Genomic DNA, 24,652 nt, shown 5'->3' on the forward strand with positions numbered 1-24,652 from the left:
ATGTCACTTATTTCTTAATGTCTTTTGAGCAGTGACATGTATTGCAAAATTATAATTATTATCCTTTTAATTCCTTCTCTTCCCTTTTTTTACCTGTAAAGTACTCATAATAAATAGTTTATAAATATTGCAAACATTTTTAAAATTGCATATCAGGTGTCACCAAACTAAGGCCCATGCACTGGATCCCACCAGTGATGTCAGTTCGGCCAGCCTGCCAATGGCACTTGAATGTGACTGACAAAAAAATATGGAATATGTGACATTGTGATATAAACTAAATTTAAATGCTACATTTAGAAAACTAGGAGATCGTCACATGTTCGGAGACCTCCTAGCTGCTATGTTCCTTAAATTTACAGTGTTCAGTTTTAAATAATTGTGTCTAGATTATTGTGCAGAATGATGATGCAGCCCACACTCTTCATTTTGTCAGGCATGCACCTGATGTCCAAAAAGTTTGGTGACCTCTGTTATATCAGCTGAAACAGATAGAGAGTTGCAAAATAAAATTGAAAATGGCAACAGCCAATGGATCCTAAGATCTTAGGGTCAGTGAAGAAGGAAGAGAATACCATGGAAAATTTTTGATCTCTCATATTTTCTTAGTGTGACTGATTTCCAGCTGTTAAGTTGAGCTGTTGTTTCCATTTTATACATGCTATTTTGATGACCAACCCAATTATCTCCATCAGGTGCTGCGAGTTGTTCTGTTATGTGTACTACTGGATTCTGTCCAGAATGTTGGTCTCTCACTGCTATTTATAGCTGACTGTGAGGCCAGTACCTGATATCTTCTATCTCCTTTGATGCTCTTTTGTTTCTCAGAGCCCACACTGATATATCATGATATACACATTCTCTTGTCTGAAAAAAGACAGCTGGGTTCATCACTGAAATTTTGTGCATAACATAGAAAAAATAACTCAGCTGAACACTTGGAAGTATAGCATTAATCATGCTGAGAAAACCTGAAAGATCACATCACTTCACTCTGTGGGTAGGAGATGGCCCACAATGTACACAAGTTGCATAATCTGTGCCAGTAGAAAAGCTAACTTCTCAATACACTGAGCTTTCTAACAATGTGTTGAGATGAAGAAACTGTACCTATGTTCATCAAAATTAAATACCATATTAATATACCTATGGACACTAGGATTATGTGCCGTGCAAGCCTGCTACTAGCATAAGAGAGAATTTGTGACATCTTATGAATGCTAGACATCAGTTCACCATATTCACATGTCAGCTACACTTTCTGCAAGCTCGAGGCAATGGGTTGGCAAAACAACATGGTTCAGTGAGTCATATTTGCCACAGTGCCATTAAGGTTGAACTTGAGCAGTTGTGCTACGATGGCCTTATGAACTTCCTAAGGTACACAAAGAAGGCATTCCTGTAGACTTACAGTTAGTAATATTGGTCCACCTATGTACCAGCTGGCAAAGTACCTGAAACACATTCTCAGCAATTATGTGGGGAAGTGCAAACACCACACTCAGAACTCCAGTTACTTTATACAACATCTCAGTTTCAATGTGGTCCAATTCTTTACAAGAATCCCATTTCTTAAGTCCTTGGAACTAACCATGAAAAAAATTCTACAGTTTCTTTACTGTACTTTTAGGCACATTCTGTTTGTCAGAAAATATTATGAACAAACCCAGCATGACGGGCAATCTGTTATTGTCTGCCATTGCATATCTATACATGGAACACTTTGAAGCAAAGGCATTAGCATCCACCAAGTTCAAACCAATGTGTTTCTGTTGATATGTGGACAACACATTTGTGGTGTGGCCACTTGGCCTCTATAAAACTTGAAGAGTTCCTGGGACATTTCAACTCTATCCATCCTAACAAAAAATTTGCAATGGAACTAGAAAGAGGGGGGCCAGCTACTTTTCCTTGGTGTATCACTTAAGAGAAGACTGAATGGATCCGTGGATCATAGGGTATGTAGAAAACCCCCACTGATCATTATCTCCACACCCTGAGCCATTACCAACCAAAAAAAAAAAAAAAAAACAGTGCGAAAGACTGTGGTCCATAGAGTTTGAACACTTTCAGACAAGACCAGCCTCACCAAAAAATTACAAAACCTATGAATAGTGTTCTGAAGAAATGGGTACTCAAATTGTCGACTTGAGTAGGCATTGCAGTCAAAAGCAAAAATACTTGAGAAAGAGGTTGAGAATGAGACAGCATGAGCAGCCAAAAACATTTATCTACCTTAAGCTGCCCCATTATCCAAAAAGATCAATAGATTCCTATAGAAACATGGTATACAGTGTATTTCACTTCTGTTAACAAAGATTAAAAGTCTTCTATGTAATGTTAAAGACAACTTAGGTCTCTGAAAGCCAGGTGTATACCACATTCCAAGCGAATGTGGCATGCCTTGCATCAGGCAGACTATTAGACAGTGAGGGAGAGTTGCAAAGAACATAAGCAACACCCCAACTAGAACATCCAAGTAAATCAGTTACCATTGAACACTGCATCAAAAATAATCATGAAATGAAATATTATAAGACTGTCATTGTTATGCAAGTGCCCAGTTTTCTGGACAGTGTAATTAAGGAATCTATTGAAATAGAGATATCAGAAAAATTAATAAACAGGGATGTTGGTTTCAGTTTAAACAGGGCTTGGGTCAAGTATTCAGTTCATTAAGATCTCAACCAGCCGTCACGTCCACCAGAGCTGGGAAATGCTGAGAGAACATGCATTTGATGAAATATCAGTGCAGGCTCTGAAAAACAAAATAGAATTGAAGGGTGTAGTGGATATTGGGAGTTGAACTCATTTGTAATCAACTAATTTGTAATCAACAATAAACTGATATAATACTACAACAGCTCTTTAGCTGAGATCATTACACCATTTTAATAAAGACTACTATTACATAATAAAACAGTCACATTGACAGTGTTATGATTAATTAAAAATGCTGTTGAAGATATGAGTGGAAAGAATTATAGAAGTTTATTGAGTCAATAGGATCTACACATAATTAAAATTTATATTTCTCCTAGATACTTAATGGTACATGCAAAATAATTTATTTTACATGCATATAAAAAAGATTCTTTTGGCATGATCCTTGGAGATCATTATCACGGATACAAACAAATACTCATTTTGTCACAGATATGATCTTCTTTTGCATATTCCAGTGCAAGCATGAATGCATTTCCTTAACATCATTGTAGTTTTGATTTTCGTAACATAATGCTCCACAAAGAAACTGTTTCGTAAAACAATACCCAGCTCTTCTCAGGAACAGAGCTGGTAAATACAGATACAAAAAATCACTGTATGCTAGCAATTTACTTCTCAAGATTGATTGTGATCATATGTTGGATGGGAAGTTAAAAGTCGATTCAGTGGGTGTATAAGTTTATTATGAGATAAGTATAGGTAAAATAAAAAGAAGATAGTTATCATAACCAAGTCCAGTATATGTATGTGTCTGGCTAATCACTGGAAAAAGGTTGGATGGTTGGTCGGTTGGTTTGGGGAAGGAGACCAGACAGCGTGGTCATTGGTCTCATCGGATTAGGGAAGGATGGGGAAGGAAGTCGGCCGTTCCCTTTCAGAGGAACAATCCTTGCATTTGCCTGGAGTGATTTAGGGAAATCACGGAAAACCTAAATCAGGATGACCGGACGCAGGATTGAACCGTCATCCTCCCGAATACGAGTCCAGTGTCTAACCACTGCGCCACCTCGCTCGGTAAGGTTGGATGAACTAAGTACTTAGTAATATACTAAACCTCTCTCTGACAACACAAAATGTTAAAACTTGTACCACACTCATGTTATCATTACCCCGAAAAGATAGCAGATATCCTGTCAATACATAGTTTGCTTGTCAATTACTAAAATGCAGCCAGTTAAAATTTCCATCATCATTCTTTTCACAGAAATAGGAATCTATAAATCATAGAACAGTCCACTCTCTGGAATAGAGTTGAAACTAATTCACCTCATTAAATTTGCTGGCTAGTGGAGTTTTGTAATTGCAACTTATTCTCTCTCTTGACCAACATGTTGTCTTATAATATATTCTGATTCTTGGTGTTTGATCTGCTGTCTCATTTTCATAAATTTCTGAGAGACCTAGTCTGGTCAAAAGTGAATCTGTTTTCCTTGTTTTATGATCCAGATAAGTGATTGCTACAATGTTTAGATTATTATTGTAGCTGAAACTGTTGGAGAATACTCATGAAATTACAGTAAAAATTATGAAATTGTAATATATTTTAACAAAACAATTTTCTGTCACTCATTTTTAGATACTTTGTATTTTGTGAAACACCATTTTAAAAAGAATTGAAATACGATATTTGCTACAACTGATTACTTTGTGATAAACCTACTCTTAATACAAAGATAAATGTTCATGTCATTTATTTATGATGAATATGATTTTTTAGCGAGATAGGTAAATTCAAGGCTCTTTCTTTTTTTTACATTTTCTTTCTTTATTTGCAATAAATAATAAAAACATATCAGTTAAAACTCAAGTTATAGCTCTTCATTACTTACAAGTATTATGAAAAACAGCTTTGATGAGTTGAGGTTTATTACTTGAGTTTTCTTGAGCCTGCAACACTTTTTGAATTGTGAACATTTATGCTTCTAATTTTTCAGGAATAAGCAGAACTTGGGCACACCAATTATACGAAGCTTTTGTAATCTTGTGAGGTATCATCTAGGCTCAGTTGCTCTGGGTTCATTGCTCATTGCTATTATACAGATGATACGTATAGTCCTAAAATTCATTCAGTCCAAAGTAAAAAATCACAACAATGCAGTAACAACATGTATATTCAGGACTTGTCAATGTTGTTTGTATTGCTTTGAGAAAATTCTCCAGTTTCTTACAAGGAATGCCTATATTGAAATAGGTAAGCAAATTTAAATGGTGTCCATACATAAGTGGTAGCATAAGTCACATTATAAATGAGTTTTTTAGAGGATGAATTGTGGCTTTTCCCCCCCAACTGCCTCATAAAAATTCCCATGTATTTCTACATAAGAAAGCAATAGAGTGTGTGTGTGTTTTTCCTGAGAAGGGATAGTTTGAAAGCTGAGGCAGAGACTTCCAACACTCTATTTGGTACTTATTGTCTTTTAATTACTGAGGTTTTTCTGTTATTGTATTAATTTTAGCTTATATCTGTGTATGTACTTGCACCTGCTTGGCCTTTTTATGTGAGCTAATTAAATGTCAGCAATAAAAATTTATGTAATCAAAAACTTTTAACTTTTTCACCATTGTGTTTACCTTTCAGCAATACATGGACACAGTTTCTGTAAAGCTGGGAAACAAGCTTTCAAACTTTTGGCATCAAATGCCTTAAGGGTTGCAGCTATAAATTCAGTTGGTGATTTTGTATTGTTCCTGGGAAAAGCAATGGTTGTCATAGCTACTGTGGTGTGTGGTGTGCAGATGTTGAAGGTTAGTAATGTTAATGCATAAGAAGCTTTGAAATGTTAATGCATAAGAAGCTCTGAATTCTATCAAGTATCTATCTAGCAATGACTAAATTTTCTGAAATGTGTCTCTACTATCAGCACTCCTTCATGTTACTATAACCTGAGGTCCAATAACCCCATAAAAAATTTCTGAATTTGTGTTTTAACTGAAAGCCCAACTCTCTCGCAGAATACCTTAATAGTTTAACTTACACAATTTTTAAGGCACAAATGGAAAGTAAGTAACAACCCCACCACAGACATCATGAAATTATAGTACTTCTTTGCAGCAACACTCATGATGCACTTATTTATAGCTATTATCAGTTTTGACTCACTTTAGTTATTCTCAGATAGCCATAGAAACAAAAAATATTAGAGCTGCAATTCAGTTAGGCATTACAGAAACTGACCGACACACTTTGATCTTCCTGGTGCAATACAGGAAATAAGTCATAAACATTATTATCTTTGAGACAGCTTTACAATAAGGAGATAAGGGAAAGGAGTAAAAAGTAAACTAGGGTGGAGTACAAAAGTAACAGGGGATGTGAGAGTCTCATGTGAGGGCTAGAGAGTGAAATAGGTTGAGAACAGGAACATTGGTAAAAAGGTACTTCTTTCCTGTCTTCAAACTGCCTATACCTCCACTTCCACTACCATCCCATTGCACCCTTCTTCATCCACTCCACCTGTGCAAGTGATTTCCTACTCCATTCTTCTTTTCCATATCCCTGTCTTTCACTCTGGAGCCTCCACCTTCTCTGCTGTACTGTTTCCACTGAAATTCTCCTGATGGCCACCCTTCTTTGCGATGTTATGCACCAGAAGTTTTGTAAGCTCACTATTATGTATTTAAAAGGTCATGTTTTGTACCGTTTAAAAATGGATGTTCTGGATCTCATGTAACTGTCACTATTGAAAGAAAAAGAAAATGTTGTCCAACAGAGTGCTTTTCCTTTGCTGGCATTGGTTTCTGTTGCTGTAATCCATGCACCGGTTAACTGTTAGAAGACAAACAAGGTTAGGTGCAGGCATATTGGATAAAGTTTTCTCTCATCCAAATAAAAAAGTACATGTCCTGTACAAGATTCAATTAAAAGTTACCTCTTGAATTAAACTTTTTTTTTCAGCACAAAGATGGAATTATGCACTTGTGGGTGCCTCTTTCACTTGCGGGAGTGTTTGCTTACCTTGTAGCACACTGCTTCATCACTGTCTATGAGGTAAACTCAACTTAGTCTGCACATTAATATGTTGTTGTTCTGATCTTTTCTATTGTGAATGTTCTCATCTGATTTTATTATTTATCCTTTCAGATGGCAATAGACACAATATTTATTTGTTTCTGTGAAGACTGTGAGCTCAATGATGGAATTAACAGACCATACTTCATGAGCAGAGGTTTGATGGTGAGTCTTAATATTATCATTTGATTAGCTATTCATTAATCCTGTAGGTAAGTTTTTACACTACGTTGTCCTTAAACCTACTTGTTTAAGAACTGATTGTTAGCTTAAGTTAATACAGTAATGCAAATAATCAATTTTTGAAAATGTAATGTAATTGGATGGATACAATTACAATTACATTAAACTGATATAGTGGTAGCTCATAAATTAGTAGCACAAAAACTGATTATTTTATAACTTCCTGACATACTGTGTATTGCCTGTATTAGTGTCCAGCTGCATCTTCATGTTGATAAATTCCAGTATCCTAAAGTCAACTTCCTTCCATGTCTTAAAAACACCTTCAAATCTGATTGATTCTGACTTTAGGAAGATGTTCGCACTAGAGCAAAGATTTTTTCTTATGTCATTTTTTTCTTATATAGAAATTTATTTACAATCTTTTCTAATCATTTCACTCATAGACACTGATTCAAGTTATAAATAGCATGGCTTTTACACTAGTGTTTGTTTGATTATTATTACTGGTATGGTACTATTTTTTCAGGATCATTATAGCTCTCTTGTTGCTTTCAAACAAGCAACCACTGTATGGAAAAGATAGAAAATAAATTTTATAGACAACTGACTGCTGTTAGTAAAGTTTGATCTAATGGCACTTTTTGTTTCAGAATTCTTAATTAAATATGAAGTAAGCATTTTTATTTTCTAGCAAAAAGAAGATTTCTTTCCTAGTTGTTTTTGTGACATGTTAGTATGTTTCAGAACATCTCCTGTCGACTGCCTTCTGTTTTTGGCTGCAGCAAATTAAACAATCTGACAGAATGTCTCTGGTAGCAACCTTCATTCTGCTCATTGCATTGTGTTACAACAGCTTTAATTTAATTTCACAGCCATTTTTATAAATAAACACCGCCTTTGAAGATGGCCATCTCAAATTGGGGTCATGGATGGAACCAACTTGACCCACCACCACTACCTCAAAATCATCCCTTACAAGCCTTCAAAGAATTTCTCACATCCAGCATTGCTTCACAACCCTTCCACAGGTCTCTAAAACATGGCCCTAACCTGTCCTCTGTAGAACTCCAGGCTCTATGTTCCCTGAAAGCTGATGATTCCATCATTATCCTCCCAGCAGACAAAGGATCCACCACTGCAGTACTTGGCCAACAGGAGTATGTTAGTGAAGGATTACACCAGCTGTCTGACACCTCTACATACACCATCTGCCATATGAAGATCCCATTCATGTGATTCAGACTGATCTGCAGTCCCTCCTAAAAATCTCAGGCCCCTCAAAAGGACTTACACCTCAATCCATAGAACTTCTTACCCCATCCAACCACACACCACCATCTTTTACCTTCTTCCTAAGATTCACAAGCCCAATTATCCTGGCCGTCCTACAATTGCTGGTTTCAAAGCACCCACTGAACGTATATCTTCCTTAGTTGATCAACACCTGCAACCCATAGTCCAAAGACTTCTCTCATACATTAAAGATACCAACCATTTCCTATGTCATCTGAAATCTGTGCCTGTCCCACTTTCACCACACACCTTGCTGTCACCATTAATGCCATCTCCCTCTATACCAACAACTGCCCTGAACATGGTCTGTCTGCTGCTGAACATTTCCTCAGTCAAAGCATACATGATTCCAAACCTCTGACATCCTTCTTGCTTGCCTTAAACAACTTTATACTTACTAACAATTACTTAACCTTTGAGAGGCAGACATACAAACAGATCAGGGGTATGGCCATGGGAACCAGGATGGCTCCTTCGTATGCCAAACTATCCATGGGTCACTTGGAGGGAGCTTTCCTAGTATCCATAAGCCTTCAGCCCCTAGTTTGGCTTAGGTACATAGATGACATCTTTGCCGTATGGCTTCATGGTGAGGCTGATCTGTTAAAATTTCTAGAATCTCTAAATACCTTCTCCCAATTAAATTTCACGTGGTCCTATTCTGAATCCCATGCCACTTTCCATCATGTTCATCTCATCCTCACCCTAGACCAGCTACACACTTCCATCCACATTAAGCCTACAAACAAACAACAATACCTACATTTTGACAGTTGCCATCCTTTCCATTTCAAATGTTCCCTCCCATACAGCTTTGGAATTCAAGGTAAACATATTCGTTTGGGTGCAGAATCTTTACGGTAGTACACCATCACTCTCATCTCAGCCTTCACTGAACGTAATTATCCCAAGAGCCTAGTTCAAAAGCATATTTCCCGGGGCATCACATCCAATCCCGGTACTGCTGACCCCTCCAAAAAACAACTTCGAAGCACAGCACTTGTTACACAGCATTATCGTGATCTTGAATGTATTACTTCTACAAGGCCATGTCTTCCTAAAATAATGCCCTGAAATGAGATCCATTCTGTCTGAGACTTTGCCCACCACACCTAGAATAGCTTTTCATCGCCCTTCCAATCTCCGCAACATCCTTGTCAGACCATAAGTTCCTTCTGCACCCATCTACCTACTCTGTGGCTCCTACCCCTGTGACCATCCCTGCTGCAGGAGTTGCCATGTGCACTCTCCTACCACCATCTATTGCAGGCCTGAAATTGGCAAAACATATACTATTAAAGGGAGAGCCACCTATGAAATGACACATCATATACCAGCTGTTATGTAAACGGTATTTGGCTTCTTACATTGGCATGACCACCACCCTGTTATCAGTCAGGATGAATGGGCATAGGCAGAGAGTGTATACCGGCAACACACAATGTCCTGTTGCAGAGCACGCTCGAATAACATGATGGTCATGACCTCGGTGTCTGTTTCAAAACTCAAGCCATCTGGACTCTTCCCCCAGACACCAGTTTCTCAGAACTCTGCAGGTGAGAACTAGCACTACAACATGTCCTTGGTTCTGCCACCCACCTGGCCTTAATTTATGTTAATTCCTTCCATCTCAGCATTTCTTCACAGTAACTACTCCTTACTTCACTCCATTTTAGTTTTCTACATTTTTCATTTTCTTACCTGTCTATTTTTCACCGTCCCTCCTCCCGCGTCTGTTACATACAATGCACTTAGCTTTTCACTCTTTTAAACTTGTGCATGATGTTTTAGGAGTAATCTCTGTCCTGGATATTACTCTGTCTTCCGCCTTTGCGCTCTCGGATTTTAAAATCTCATCTGGTGTAGTCCCCAACAATCACACTTTCCATCTCATCCCGTCCAGTAAGTCCACCCTGACCCAGGGTTCTAGGTGACTTTTCTGAACTGTCTCCCTTTCTGTAAATCTCTCCAGTCCTATTCCTTTACCCCTCTTCCTTCTCATCCAACTCTTCTGCCAGAGGAAGCATCCACTGGCTCCAAAAGTGTATACAAGTCAACCCTTTTATGTATGTGTTCTCCTGCCGCCGCTCGGTCAGTAGACTTTTTATCTATCCATTTACATTATAAATATAATAGAGGGAAACATTCCACGTGGGAAAAATATATCTAAAAACAAAGATGATGTGACTTACCAAACGAAAGCGCTGGCAGGTTGATAGACACACAAACATACACACAAAATTCAAGCTTTCGCAACCAACGGTTGCTTCATCTTCCTGATGAAGGGAAGGAAAGGGAAAGACGAAAGGATGTGGGTTTTAAGGGAAAGGGTAAGGAGTCATTCCAATCCCGGGAGCGGAAAGACTTACCTTAGGGGGAAAAAAGGACAGGTATACACTCACACACACACACACATATCCATCCGCACATACACAGACACAAGCAGACATTTGTAAAGGTAAAGAGTTTGGGCAGAGATGTCAGTCGAGGCGGAAGTACAGAGGCAAAGATGTTGTTGAATGACAGGTGAGGTATGAGCGGTGGCAACTTGAAATTAGCGGAGGTTGAGGCGTGGTGGGTAACGAGAAGAGAGGATATACTGAAGAGCAAGTTCCCATCTCCGGAGTTCTGACAGGTTGGTGTTAGTGGGAAGTATCCAGATAACCCGGACGGTGTAACACTGTGCCAAGATGTGCTGGCCGTGCACCAAGGCATGTTTAGCCACAGGGTGATCCTCATTACCAACAAACACTGTCTGTCTGTGTCCATTCATGCGAATGGACAGTTTGTTGCTGGTCGTTCCCACATAGAAAGCTTCACAGTGTAGGCAGGTCAGTTGGTAAATCACGTGGGTGCTTTCACACGTGGCTCTGCCTTTGATTGTGTACACCTTCCGGGTTACAGGACTGGAGTAGGTGGTGGTGGGAGGGTGCGTGTGACAGGTTTTACACCAGGGGCGGTTACAAGGGTAGGAGCCAGAGGGTAGGGAAGGTGGTTTGGGGATTTCATAGGGATGAACTAAGAGGTTACGAAGGTTAGGTGGACAGCGGAAAGACACTCTTGGTGGAGTGGGGAGGATTTCATGAAGGATGGATCTCATTTCAGGGCAGGATTTGAGGAAGTCGTATCCCTGCTGGAAAGCCACATTCAGAGTCTGATCCAGTCCCGGAAAGTATCCTGTCACAAGTGGGGCACTTTTGGGGTTCTTCTGTGGGAGGTTCTGGGTTTGAGGGGATGAGGAAGTGGCTCTGGTTATTTGCTTCTGTACCAGGTCGGGAGGGTAGTTGCGGGATGCGAAAGCTTTTTTCAGGTTGTTGGTGTAATGGTTCAGGGATTCCAGACTGGAGCAGATTCGTTTGCCATGAAGACCTAGGGTGTAGGGAAGGGACCGTTTGATGTGGAATGGGTGGCAGCTGTCATAATGGAGGTACTGTTGCTTGTTGGTGGGTTTGATGTGGACGGACGTGTGAAGCTGGCCATTGGACAGATGGAGGTCAACGTCAAGGAAAGTGGCATGGGATTTGGAGTAGGACCAGGTGAATCTGATGGAACCAAAGGAGTTGAGGTTGGTGAGGAAATTCTGGAGTTCTTCTTCACTGTGAATCCAGATCATGAAGATGTCATCAATAAATCTGTACCAAACTTTGGGTTGGCAGGCCTGGGTGACCAAGAAGGCTTCCTCTAAGTGACCCATAAATAGGTTGGCGTACGAGGGGGCCATCCTGGTACCCATGGCTGTTCCCTTTAATTGTTGGTATGTGTGGCCTTCGAAAGTGAAGAAGTTGTGGGTCAGGATGAAGCTGGCTAAGGTAATGAGGAAAGAGGTTTTAGGTAGGGTGGCAGGTGATCGGCGTGAAAGGAAGTGCTCCATCGCAACGAGGCCCTGGACATGCGGAATATTTGTGTATAAGGAAGTGGCATCAATGGTTACAAGGATGGTTTCCGGGGGTAACAGATTGGGTAAGGATTCCAGGCGTTTGAGAAAGTGGTTGGTGTCTTTGATGAAGGATGGGAGATTGCATGTAATGGGTTGAAGGTGTTGATCTACGTAGGCAGAGATACGTTCTGTGGAGGCTTGGTAACCAGCTACAATGGGGTGGCCAAGATGATTGGGTTTGTGAATTTTAGGAAGAAGGTAGAAGGTAGGGGTGCGGGGTGTCGGTGGGGTCAGGAGGTTAATGGAGTCAGGTGAAAGGTTTTGTAGGGGGCCTAAGGTTCTGAGGATTCCTTGAAGCTCCGCCTGGACATCAGGAATGGGATTACCTTGGCAAACTTTGTATGTGGTGTTGTCTGAAAGCTGACGCAGTCCCTCAGTCACATACTCCCGATGATCAAGTACCACGGTCATGGAACCCTTGTCCGCCGGAAGAATGACGATGGATCGGTCAGCCTTCAGATCGCAGATAGCCTGGGCTTCAGCAGTGGTGATGTTGGGAGTAGGATTAAGGTTTTTTAAGAAGGATTGAGAGGCAAGGCTGGAAGTCAGAAATTCCTGGAAGGTTTGGAGAGGGTGATTTTGAGGAAGAGGAGGTGGGTCACGCTGTGGCGGAGGATGGAACTGTTCCAGGCAGGGTTCAATTTGGATAGTGTCTTGGGGAGTTGGATCATTAGGAGTAGGATTAGAATCATTTTTCTTCGTGGCAAAATGATATTTCCAGCAGAGACTATGAGTGTAGGACAGTAAATCTTTGATGAGGGCTGTTGGGTTGAATCTGAGAGTGGGGCTGAAGGTGAGGCCTTTGGATAGGACAGAGGTTTCGGATTGGGAGAGAGGTTTGGAGGAAAGGTTAACTACTGAATTAGGGTGTTGTGGTTCCAGATTGTGTTGATTGGAATTTTGAGGTTTGGGGGGGGGGGGTGGAGCTGGAAGTGGGAGATTGAGTAGATGGGAGAGACTGGGTCTGTGGGCAATGAGAGGAGGTTGAGGTTTGCTGGAAAGGTTGTGAAAGGTGAGTGAGTTGATTTCCGGAGGTGGGAAACCAGGAGATTGGATAGTTTTTTGAGGTGGAGGGTGGCATGCTGTTCTAATTTGCGGTTGGCCTGTAGGAGGATGCTCTGAACAGCCAGTGTGGATGTGGGAGAGGAAAGATTGAGGACTTTTATTAAGGATAGGAGTTGACAGGTGTGTTCATTGGCTGAGTTGATGTGTAGGTGAAGGATTAGGTGGGTGAGGGCAATGGATTGTTCGGTTTGGAACTGGTATAGGGACTGATGGAAAGAAGGGTTACAGCCAGAGATGGGAACTTTAAGTGTGAGGCCTTTGGGGGTAATGCCAAATGTCAGACAAGCCTGATAAATTGCCATAATTTTAGAATGATTATCAGTAATAAGTATTACATTAAAACACAAATATCTTTTTAATGTGGTATCACAAAGGACTTTTGCCTCCGTGTTGTATTTACACAGTTGGACATGATCAGAACAAAGAAGGAAACTCACATTTGTTTGTGTTAGTAGTCAGCCACTGCAGTCACTATAATCACAAAGACAGTGGCTGTGCACTGATACACACACAAACACAACACAAGTTTCCCTGTTCATTCCAATTGTGTCCAATACTGCAAATAAAACATGGAAGTAGAAGTCTTTTGTGAAACCACATTAAAAAGATATTTGGGTTCTTATGTAAGACTTATTATTGATAATCATTATAAAATTATGGTAAATAGAACATGTAATACAATACTGGTTAAAACACTAAAGTTGGCAGTCTTTGTAAACAGAGAACAACTGGCACAAAATCTACAGCTTGCTGTCGAGAAGGAGCTCACTCGGTTCACGGAACATCATGGGTGAGAAAGAGGGTGGAAATAGTCATCCTGTTATGGAGCATCTTGAGGAGGAATGTTTATGTCTGACATTAGGTTGTACCAACCTAAGACTGTGCACATAGTACAGATTAGTGTATTTCACGCAAAGTAACAATGATTCAGGAAAGCCCGTTATAAAGACAGCCATCTTCAAAACTGGTGTTTCTTTGTACAAATGACTGTGAAATTAAATTAAAGCTGTTGTAATACAATGCAGTGAGCAGAAGAAAGGTTACTATTGGACTCAGTATCATCAGATCATAATTATCATTAAGGCAGTAACTCAGGTTACTGTACCACATTGTCAAACACTGCGAACCTACAAGGGTTGTTTCAAAAGTAAGGTTCCCAAATCTGTACCCTTACCGTGCATGGTGCAATGCGAAATCTGGCAACACCACCATGTTTGCTGGATCCCCCACCACCAATTCCAACAACCAGCGTGGCTCTGCAACGGTCAGTACTGGCCTGACAGCCATAAGCGATGGAGCCTGTCATTGCCGTCACCGCCAGGTGTGAAATATGTGCAGTCATTTAATTTTTGCATGCAAGAAAGTTACTACCTGTAGAAATTCATTGGCAATTGAGAGAAGTGTATGGGGAAATGTGTATAAGCATTCAACATGTCCACAAATGGTGTAGGGAGTTTGCCAATGGCCGTACGGATGTCCACGACAAACAACGAAGCAGGAGGCCGTCGATCTCTGACGAAGTTGTGGCAAAAGTTGAGCAAATCCAGCGCGAAGATCAGCGAATCACCATCCGGCAACTGGCTGCTCAAATTCCTGAGGCTTCTGAACCTTGAATTGACAGGATATTGAATGAAAAGCTAGGCTACCACAAGGTGTGTGCATGCTGGGTGCCGCACGTGCTTTCAGAAGTCTACAAACAGTGGCACATTGACTGTGCTTGGAAGTTTTGGAGTGAATGCAACGAGAATAAGGAAGACTTCCTTGATTCCATTGTTGTGGGGGATGAATTGTGGTGCCATTAAGTTACTCTGGAAACAAAACAACAATCGCGCCAATGGAAACACACCGGATCGCCATCACCAAAGAAGTTTAAGCAGCAGCTGTCAGCAGGAAAGATCATGGCATCGATGTTTTGGGACCAGCATGGTGTACTGCTCACTGATTTTATGCCTAGAGGGACCACCATAAACTCAACAGGTTATTGCAAGATCTTGAAAAAACTCAGATAGACAATCCAAAATCGTCGTAGGGGAAAACTCAGCAAAGGCGTAAAAGGTTGCACCACGACAATGTCTGTCGACATGTGTCACAACAGATGAAGGAGTTAATTGACAAATTTGGCTGGGATGTCATTGACCACCCCCCTTACAGCTCTGATTTGGCACCCAACAATTTCCATCTGTTTCTGAAATTGAAGGAGAACCTATGCGGTTTACGATTCCACATGGACGTGGAGTTGCAAGAAGAAGTTTCCAAGTTTCTCAATAGGTCGGCGGTTGACTTCTTTGAGATGGGAATGCAGAAGTGGATTACTCAACAGAAAAATGCATGGAAAAGATGGGAACTATGTGGAAAAATAGCTTAAAGATCAACCTTTCCAATGGTGTAATCGTTTTTTCGAATAAAAAAATTCCTTGTGTCTAAAAAAAATGTGGGAACCTTATTTTTGAAACAACCCTTGTATAATACAGGCAGCAGTGAAAATCTTGTTTACCATGCTAACACTATGTTGTATGATCAATAACACAAAATAACTTTGTGTATTAGTATGCATTTCTTGCTTTGTCCCAAGGCTGACTTTGAGCAGGAATATGAAATTTAAAATGCAGGAAATGCTGTAAAACGTAACTGTTAATGACAGGAAATCACTGTATTGAGAGAATAGGACTTGTGTTAGGACCGACAAAAATGAATGTAAAAAGCAAGAAAATGGAAAACAGAGGGACTTAAAAACAGGTTTCTAATATATTGATAAATTAATAAAATATTTCATGCTATTATGTTGTGGTGGGGTGGATTTCACATTAAAAACCAACATTTTCAAGGAGGATCATGGCTCCTTTGAATGTCCCGATTCACACCCTGGCTTGCAGCTTGCTACTGGCTGATGAGGGGGGAGGGGGGCGGGGGACTTTGGGTTGTAAGGTAAAATCCATCTGACAATAGCATAAAAGCCTGGAATACTTTATTTGTGATGACATTCCTTGCTGTGAAAGTTTACATTTTGCGATATAGGTAAACCCACAAAGTTTTTGTAACATGAGAAGTGTGTGAGAAAAATATGAGATTGATTTCTTTATCTACCAAAGTTTTTTTTTTTTTTCCTCTCTCCTTCCAAACAATAGTATTGCCCCTTCAAAGTAGTTTCCTTTGGCAGCTATACACTGGCAGAGTCGTTGTTCCCAGTCTTTGTAGCAACTCTGAAAGGCTTCAACTGGTAAGGTCTTCAGTATGTCATCACATTCTTTTGAATGTTCTCCAGAGTCCCAAGATGATGGCCTATTATGACATTTTTCAATTTTGGAAAAAGAAAAAGGTTACAAGGGCTCAGATCAGGTGAATAGGGGGCTGCAGAACAAGGTGGATGCCTTCTGAGGTAAAAAAATTTCGTGATGGAAGTGGACATGTGACGTGGGAAAGTGTCGTGATGCAGCATCCATTTGCCTGCTGTGTCCGATCTCAATCAATTCACCCTTTCCCTGAGCCTTTCATGGACGCCTCTGTAAAATACTTAGTTGACAGTTTGTCCTGGAGGAACAAATTCACAAGAGCATGCAGACATTGGACATTTTCATTGGTTTTTAAAGTTGAAGGCCTCCCTGAATGAGGTTCATCTTCAGTGTGTTTTCAGCCTTCCAAAAATGATTTGTGGCGGTGGAGAACTTGTGCTATTGATGGGGAATGTTCCCCGTAGGCCTGTCTCAACATTTTGAAGGTCACACTCATGGATTCCCCAAATTTAACAGAAAACTTGATGGCATAATGTTGCTCTAAATTCAACTGTTCCATTTTTGTAATACGTAATGAAAACACAACTTCAGTGGTGAGGTTCTCAAAAATCACATGATGGCTGTACAGAGCTGAAACTCGGATCCAGCATCTGGAAGGGTTGACCAAACAGGTCTACACAAATAGAGCTACACAGTGTTGCCACATAGTTAATTTTAGGTACTGGCTTGCATTTGGTGGTGTTATGTTCTTTATGTTCATAATCATAATATTTTAACCAGATGCATGCTGATTTTAATGTGTTAACAATAATGTTATGAAAAGGATAGATTGCTACACACCATGCAGAGGATACCTTGAGGTACAGACAGGCACAACAAAAAGATTGCTATACATTTAAGCCTTCATCCAAAAAGCCTTCTTCCAAAGTAGACAACACAGAAACATTCACACAAGCACAACTCACCAATGTGTCTGGCCACTGTGGCCGGACTGCGGACAGCAACTGCATCTACTTTGAACAGCAATCTGGTGTGGGTCGTGGGGGTAAGGAGGTGTGGGGTGAGGAAGAGGAGGGATAGCAGGGTAGGGAAAGGTGTAGTGCTGCTTGTGGGCATGTGCAGGTATGTGATGGGGAGCAGAAAAGGAGAGAAGTAGAGAAGCGTACACTGACTGGTGGGTGTGTTGGCAGAAGAGACTGCTGTTTAGTGCAGGAGTGGGAACAGGGAAGGGGACAGGTAGGCGAAGGACAGAGACTAGCAAAGGTTGGGGCCAGGGCAGTTACATGAATATAGGATGTATTGCAGGGAGAGTTACCACCTATGGCATCAGTAGTGATGAACAGAGTGCTGTGTGGTAAAGGAATAGGAAGTGTGGAGGAAATGGTTGGCGTCTTTTATATAGGAGAGTAGGTTTCAGGGAATAAGCTGAAGATGTTGATCTCTGAGGGGAAAGTTTCTCTCAGTGGGGGCACAGTAACTGGCCACAATGCAGTGTCGTGGGGACTTTTGGAAGCATGTAGAAGGTAAGAGTGCAGTGAGAGGTGGGAGTGAAGAGAGATAGACTCAGGGGAGAGGTACTGGGATGGACATAAGGATGTGAGGAGGGACTGGAGATCCTGTTAAATTTCTGGAATGGGGTCACTGGGACAGGGTTTTTAGGTGGATGAATCAGACAGCTGGTGGAGTCCCTCCACCAAGTAATCCCTGTGTTTAAAAAAAAAAACGTGGTGGAACCTTTGTTGGCGGGTAGAATTATAAGGTTGTGATCAGATTTTAGGTGATGGACTGAAGTTCATTCTGCAAAAGTAAGGTTGGTTTTCATGTGAGGAATTTGGGACATGGTGAGGCAAGGTTTGAGGTTAAGAAATTCTGAAAGGTTGACATTTTGTGTTTTCTACTTCAAAAGAAGGCCTTTACGTCAAAAGCTTAAATGTATAGAGGCCTTTTTGTTGTGCTTGTCTGCAACTCAGTGTCTCCTCTGTAAGGTGAGTTGCAATCTATCCTTTTCGTGATATTGTTGTTCCCCCATCCCAGACTTCCCATTCTGCATTTTTATTTTATTTTTTAAATATGTTATTTAATTTCTATTTTTAAAATTAAGGTCATTCTAAAATAAATGAGCTGGAGGCTGCAAAATGAAAACTACTGAAAGGGTTGTACTGCCATTGCTTGTGGAAGAAGGTGTAGTCCCTATAAGAGTGCTGAAACTCCAGACTTGATGCTAGAGGGATGTCTACACATACCCACGTAATGACAGAGTGAGAACATGTATGCGTTGACTGTCTGTGTACTCAACAGTGCTAAAAACAGAGAGATGGAGGCTTCAGAACAATAACAAATGGGTGTAGTGTGTTTCCTTGCAGTAGAAGAGTGCAGAGAATGTAAATTCATCAAAAGAATGGCACAAGTGTATGCAGAGCACTCAATGTCTGTTGCAGTTTCAATGCTCAATCTGACCTCTTGGGCAGCAGATGCCACGGTAACTTACTGGTCTTCAATAATGAGGGCATCCACCTGCTGGACAATGGTGTCAGCAAAGCAGTGTGGTGTTCAAGATTGTGTATCATCAGTCAATGATGTCCATCCTTCCTTGAATCGCTTGTGCCATGTCTTGACTCTTGCAATTGTCATGTAGTGCACTTCGTACACCTGTGCCATTCTTTGATGAATTTCCATTCCTAACACTCTTTCCACTGTCAGGAAATACACTACACCCCTTTGCTCTTTTTTTGAAGCTCCCACTTTTCTATTTTCAGCACAACTGAGTACAGGGGACAGTTGACATATGCACCCGCTCACTCTATCACGATGTAGTTGTGTACCCATTCTCCTTTGGCAGTAAGTCTGGGGCCTCAGCACTCTTATTTGGTCCAGATTTTCTTCCCTAGGCAATGGCATAATAATATGTTCAGCAGTTTTTATTTTACAGCCTCCAGCTCATTTCTTTTTGAATGACCATAATACATACCTCTCTAAAAACAAAGCTTGAGGGTTCAACTTTTGAAGAATCAGATTTGTTCATACTCCATAAACAAATAAATGTGGACTGTGGTACTTACAAGCTAGATCCACCCACAACTTATTTTCTTTGAGTTTTCGATTTCTTGTACTTCTCTCAATGTTGGCCCACCTATCATTTTTGCTTCAAATTTTCTTGTATTTTGTCAATTTATATCATGTCTCATTCCACATACCTGAACATTCTGCTCCTTGAAGGGATTTGTGGAATATGAGGAGTGAATGAATGAATGAAAAAAATATATCCTACATTTAGAGTTTCTCCCTTGCCCTGGAATTCTGGTTTTACCTGCCCATCTACTGGTTTTACCATTATAATCTTTATTTACATTTCAATCCCAAGAAAATAACTTTTACTTCTAAATTCTTTTAACTGGCCCTGTAAAATTTTCTGTTAAGCATGAGAAAGATCATTTAGCTGCATGATGTTACACTGGGACAACATGCATCAACAGAACAAGCTATTTTTTCCTTCACCCATCAAATCTTAGAGTCTTTTAATAATAAATTATCTTCTGTTGGTATCTTCTGTGACCTTTCTAAGGCCTTTGATAGTGTTAATCATGAAATCCTCTTAGCAAAGGCTGAATATTATGGTATAAGTAACTCAGTTGGCTCATGGATTAAATCCTACCTAGCTGGAAGAAAGCAGAAGGTCATTTCGAACGACTCTGAGGGGTACTCGGTGTCATCTAGCGAGGGCTCTATTGGCTGTGGTGTTCCTCAGGGCTCTGTACTTGACCCCCTTCTCTTCCTCATCTTTATCAATGATCTTCCCTTGCAAACTAGCTTTAAAACTCACTTTACTCTTCATGCTGATGACACCTCTATCCTCATCAACAAAACTCCCAACCTCAATCTTGAGGAATCAGCCAATATGGTCTTTAGTAAAGTATGTAATTGGTTTGTAAATAATGGATAATGGATTATCACTAAATGTTAATAAGACCCAGTTTGTACATTTCCAAGTAAGGAAAAAAGTTGAGGATCAATTAAGTATTACATTGAATGGTAGTGAGTTACTACAAGTTGAGTCAACCAAGTTTCTGGGTGTACACATTGACAACAGTCTAAAATGGTCTCAACATATTTTGCACCTCCACAAAAAACTCAGCTCAGCAACATTCGCTGTTTGTATTATTTCCACTGTATGTGACCGAGACACCACAAAAACTGCTTATTTTAGTTACTTCCATGCACTATTGCTGTATGGCATAGTTTTCTGGGATGATCAGCCACTATCCAAAAAAATATTCATTGCCCAAAAGAGAGTTATTAGGATAATGAGCAGAGTTCTTGTAGGAACCTTTTCAGAAAATTAGGGATACTGACAACTGCATGCCAATATATCTACTCCCTGTTATGTTGCATTGGTAAAAATGGACAATCGTACAAAACCAATGATTCATACCATACCCACAATACCAGGAGGAAGATGGACCGCCATCGAATCAAAAAACCTTACTATTGTACAAAAAGGAGTCCATTGCATGAGCTGCAAGGTGTTCAATGCTCTCCCATCACTGAAATTACTTATCCACGAGCTTCCCAAATTTAAACAACAGCTCAAACAGTATTTATTAGATAATTCCTTCTATTCGGTAGAAGAATATTTTAACTGTAATTAATTTTTTCATTTACTAATTTGATGTGCTATTGTGCATTACGATACTCACAATCACTGTTAACATTACTGTGCCTGTCATTTAGCTATTAAGATCTACCATTTTTTTAAATGTAATTTTTTCTATACCTGTTGTTGTTGTTGTTGTTGTTGTTGTTGTGGTCTTCAGTCCTGAGACTGGTTTGTTGCAGCTCTCCATGCTACTCTATCCTGTGCAAGCTTCTTCATCTTCTATACCTTATTAATGTGTATTTTGTCTTATACCAGATATCCTCTTGCAAGAGGTATTTTTATGTATTCCTTTTGTATTATTTGTAATAATTCTGACACGTCCTACATCCATGCGAGTGCCTCGCAGTATTGGATCTAAGGGATATAAATAAATAAATAAAAAATAAAAATAAATAAATACGTATATTATTATTTTTTCATCAGTACCATACTAAGATTTCTGTATGCAGCTGGAGTTCACTTTGATACCTAAATTAACTGAAATTCATTTTCTTTCAGGAGTTTGTGCAGAACAGTAAAAAAGCTCTTGCATTACTAAATGAAAAACAGAGGCAAAGCCCCCAAGGTGAAGCCTGGAGTACTTCACCCATCCGCACACCAAATTAAGATTTTTTATGTGAAAAATCACCAAATGCCAACCTTATTGCAAGGTGGTGAAAAGTGGATTGTGAAGAGGGAAAAGAATATTAATCCATAAATATGAAGATATGTAGATTGTTCTACAATATGATGCATTGCTGTAAATTACCCAGTTACACAGATATTTTCTTAATATTTCACTACGACACTGACTGTTACTTTCAATGTCACTTCCATCTTATCGTTTGATAAGCCCTTATGGCTCGTCATTGCTGTTGACCTGCAGTGTTTTTAAGCTCTTTTATAAATGTGTTTATGTTGTGTTGCACAACAAAGAAAATAAATTAAGCAAAAAGGTTTTTGTGAGGTGCTATTGTATCTGCCTTTCTGCAGTTCATAGTAATTTGGTAAATAGGTTTTCAAACAGACAACAGCTATAGAAATATTATTTAGAAGAAGAAACTTAATTTTTTGTTTGTTTTAAAACTGATTGAAAGGGTTATTCATTTTAGTTCTTGCAAGTTACAACATTGTGGCATCATCACAATTTTTAATTACAGCTGCACTAAGGCCATAAAAATGAAACACAATAAGTGCCTTAATTCTTTCTCAGGGATGATGTGATTTGATTCAAAATATATGTGTATGCAGAATTAATATTTTCAAAGATTTTAAGCATTAAGTCTACTACTTATCCTAGGCATGTTCACCACTGTCTTTCCAAGACCTCCAACTAAGATTGACTGGTACTGTTAACAACATGCAACACTTTGGAGAATCTTATGCTGTGGATACACTTTTAGGGGTCTGATTAAGTATAGATAATTTAGGAACAAAGGCACTTTGTGTAAAATTGATTTTAATTTTGCAAATGTTGGAGCTTTAGTTGTCTGGCAGCTTTCTGCCGTTCTTCTGCTCATTCATCTTGACCCTATATTTCTCCAGGAAACTCATGATATTAACGATAGAGCATTTAAATAAATTCTCATATTTCTTTTTTATTTATATCAGTGAACTTTATATCCTTTTTACTCTCTTGAAACTAATTAAAGAAGACTTTAGAATTTGCTTTTTGTTTTTGTCATTGTATCTTCTATCTACTCTGTCCACCTGTAAACACATAATTTGCTTTTCAGTCTAAACTAACTGTGACCTGGAAAATTTCCGAAAGAATTTTCTTTCTTTCTTTCTTTCTTTTCTGTTCAGGTTATTTTGTTTCTCTTCCAAAACATTAAAATTAAAGAAGAAGCCATCATTAAGCCTTGCTCTGATACCTTGGTTTTTAGTGCATGACTTTCATCTGTGTTGACGAATGTCACATAAGTGATAAATCTCTAAGTTCCTTTTTTAGCTGTAGTCTTTTTGTGAAATGTTTTGCATATCAACCTATATAGTGCCATTGTCTTTCAGGTTGTAATTAATTTACAACCAATCCACAATTAGCACACTGTGATTTTCATCTGTTTACTAGATTTTATCAGTTATACCAGAGATATATAATCTCAAACAAATATTACAGTGGTTTTGGATGTGGAATATGGTAAGAAATGGAATTACAGAGACTCAGCAAACACACAAAAAATTATTTAAAATTTAAGTTATATTGAAAAATGGAGCCTAGAAAGAAAAAGTAAGGTAATGAGAGAGAGAGCATTATGACTCCTGGAAGAAACAATAAGACACAGGAAAGGTAGGGCTCCTGCTCTTGGCCTTGGGAATCCAAATCTAAGTCCTTTTCTGTCACTCAGCTCTGCATTTCTTGTCTCTCTCCATCTCTCCCTTGAGATCTCTTCCTAATAAATTGCAGTCCTGACAGCTCCTGTTGCAGAATTTATTTATTTCTGAACATAGCATCTTTTGTGTTTATATTCGTATTAGAGTTTACTCATGGTAGCACATGATTTGCGCATTCCAGTAACTTCTTTTACCTTAGTTGTGTAATATTTACAATGTCAGTTTTATTCAGAAGGCAAATAATAATTTCAAAAATCATACTTGAACATGCCTTTCTGAATAAGCTTTGTAGGTAAGAAGTTAGCTTCCATGAGGACATTTCCTTTTTCCTTTCACTGTTTGGTAATTTGTTAGTTTTTATGGTGTTTATTGTATTCAAGATAATGTGAGGCCAGTATTGTATATCTTTCTAAGTGTGTCTTCATGTTCCACATGTACAGGAAAACCAAAGGTGCATTTTCAAAGTACTGCTTTTCATTGAACTTTACTGTAATTTTTTATAAAAGATTTACTGATGTTCGCTCCCAAATCCATTTTCAAAATGTCTTTTATTTTGTACTATAGCCAATTTCAGTATATCTGTATGTAAGTATGTGTGGAATTAATCCAGAAATCTGTGAGAGTTTTATCAGGGGGAATAGTGTCTGCTAATTTCTATACAGGTCTGAGTGTGAAGAGAAATACAGTTCTGTGGATCTGTGTGGTACAATTTTTATGTTACCATCTGTAGATGTTACTTTTACAAGCAATCTCCCCAACCAGCCTCTTTCAGTATGACAAGAGGAAGAGTTGTTATTTGCAACACCTGTATTGGAGAGCAACTGAACTGTTTAATCAAAATATTAAATTACTTAGTTTTTAAGCTTCTCATATTGAGAGTATATTATATTTGTATAACATTTGTAAAATTCTTGTACTTTCTGAAATATATATTCTTTTATAATATGTCTTGTGTGCTGTTGGGTTATTTCCTCCCTGAAATTCCAGAAACATTTCTAAAAGTAATTCTATATGGTAGTCTTTGTATGCCTCATCCTCTCAAATTAGGATCTGAGCTACCTGCTCCACTTCTCCAACCTTTCCTCAACCAATCCCTCTTTCCTCCCTGAGAAAGGTACATACAAGTTCTGAAAGCTAAGAATAGTATTTTCTGCCTTTAAGTGTCTCTGTTGACAGTATTTGGAATTTAGCCCGCCTGAAGATATGTACTGACCATCCATTCCACCTCCTCATGAGTC

At 39.3% G+C, this 24,652-nt stretch overlaps 1 protein-coding gene across 1 annotated transcript in view; it reads left to right on the plus strand.

Moving 5' to 3' along the window:
* LOC126251874 (choline transporter-like protein 1) overlaps positions 1-24,359 on the plus strand; it is a 502,309-nt gene extending 477,950 nt beyond the window's left edge. Inside the window, exons 13-17 of the mRNA XM_049952563.1 lie at positions 4,662-4,918; positions 5,306-5,472; positions 6,623-6,715; positions 6,809-6,901; positions 21,600-24,359. Coding sequence (XP_049808520.1) covers positions 4,662-4,918; positions 5,306-5,472; positions 6,623-6,715; positions 6,809-6,901; positions 21,600-21,707 — 718 coding nt within the window. The 3' untranslated portion in view covers positions 21,708-24,359. The remainder of the gene's footprint in view (positions 1-4,661; positions 4,919-5,305; positions 5,473-6,622; positions 6,716-6,808; positions 6,902-21,599) is intronic.
* Positions 24,360-24,652: the final 293 nt, after the last annotated feature.

Source organism: Schistocerca nitens, chromosome 4 (assembly GCF_023898315.1).
Source record: "Schistocerca nitens isolate TAMUIC-IGC-003100 chromosome 4, iqSchNite1.1, whole genome shotgun sequence".
NCBI classification, from domain to species: domain Eukaryota; kingdom Metazoa; phylum Arthropoda; class Insecta; order Orthoptera; family Acrididae; genus Schistocerca; species Schistocerca nitens.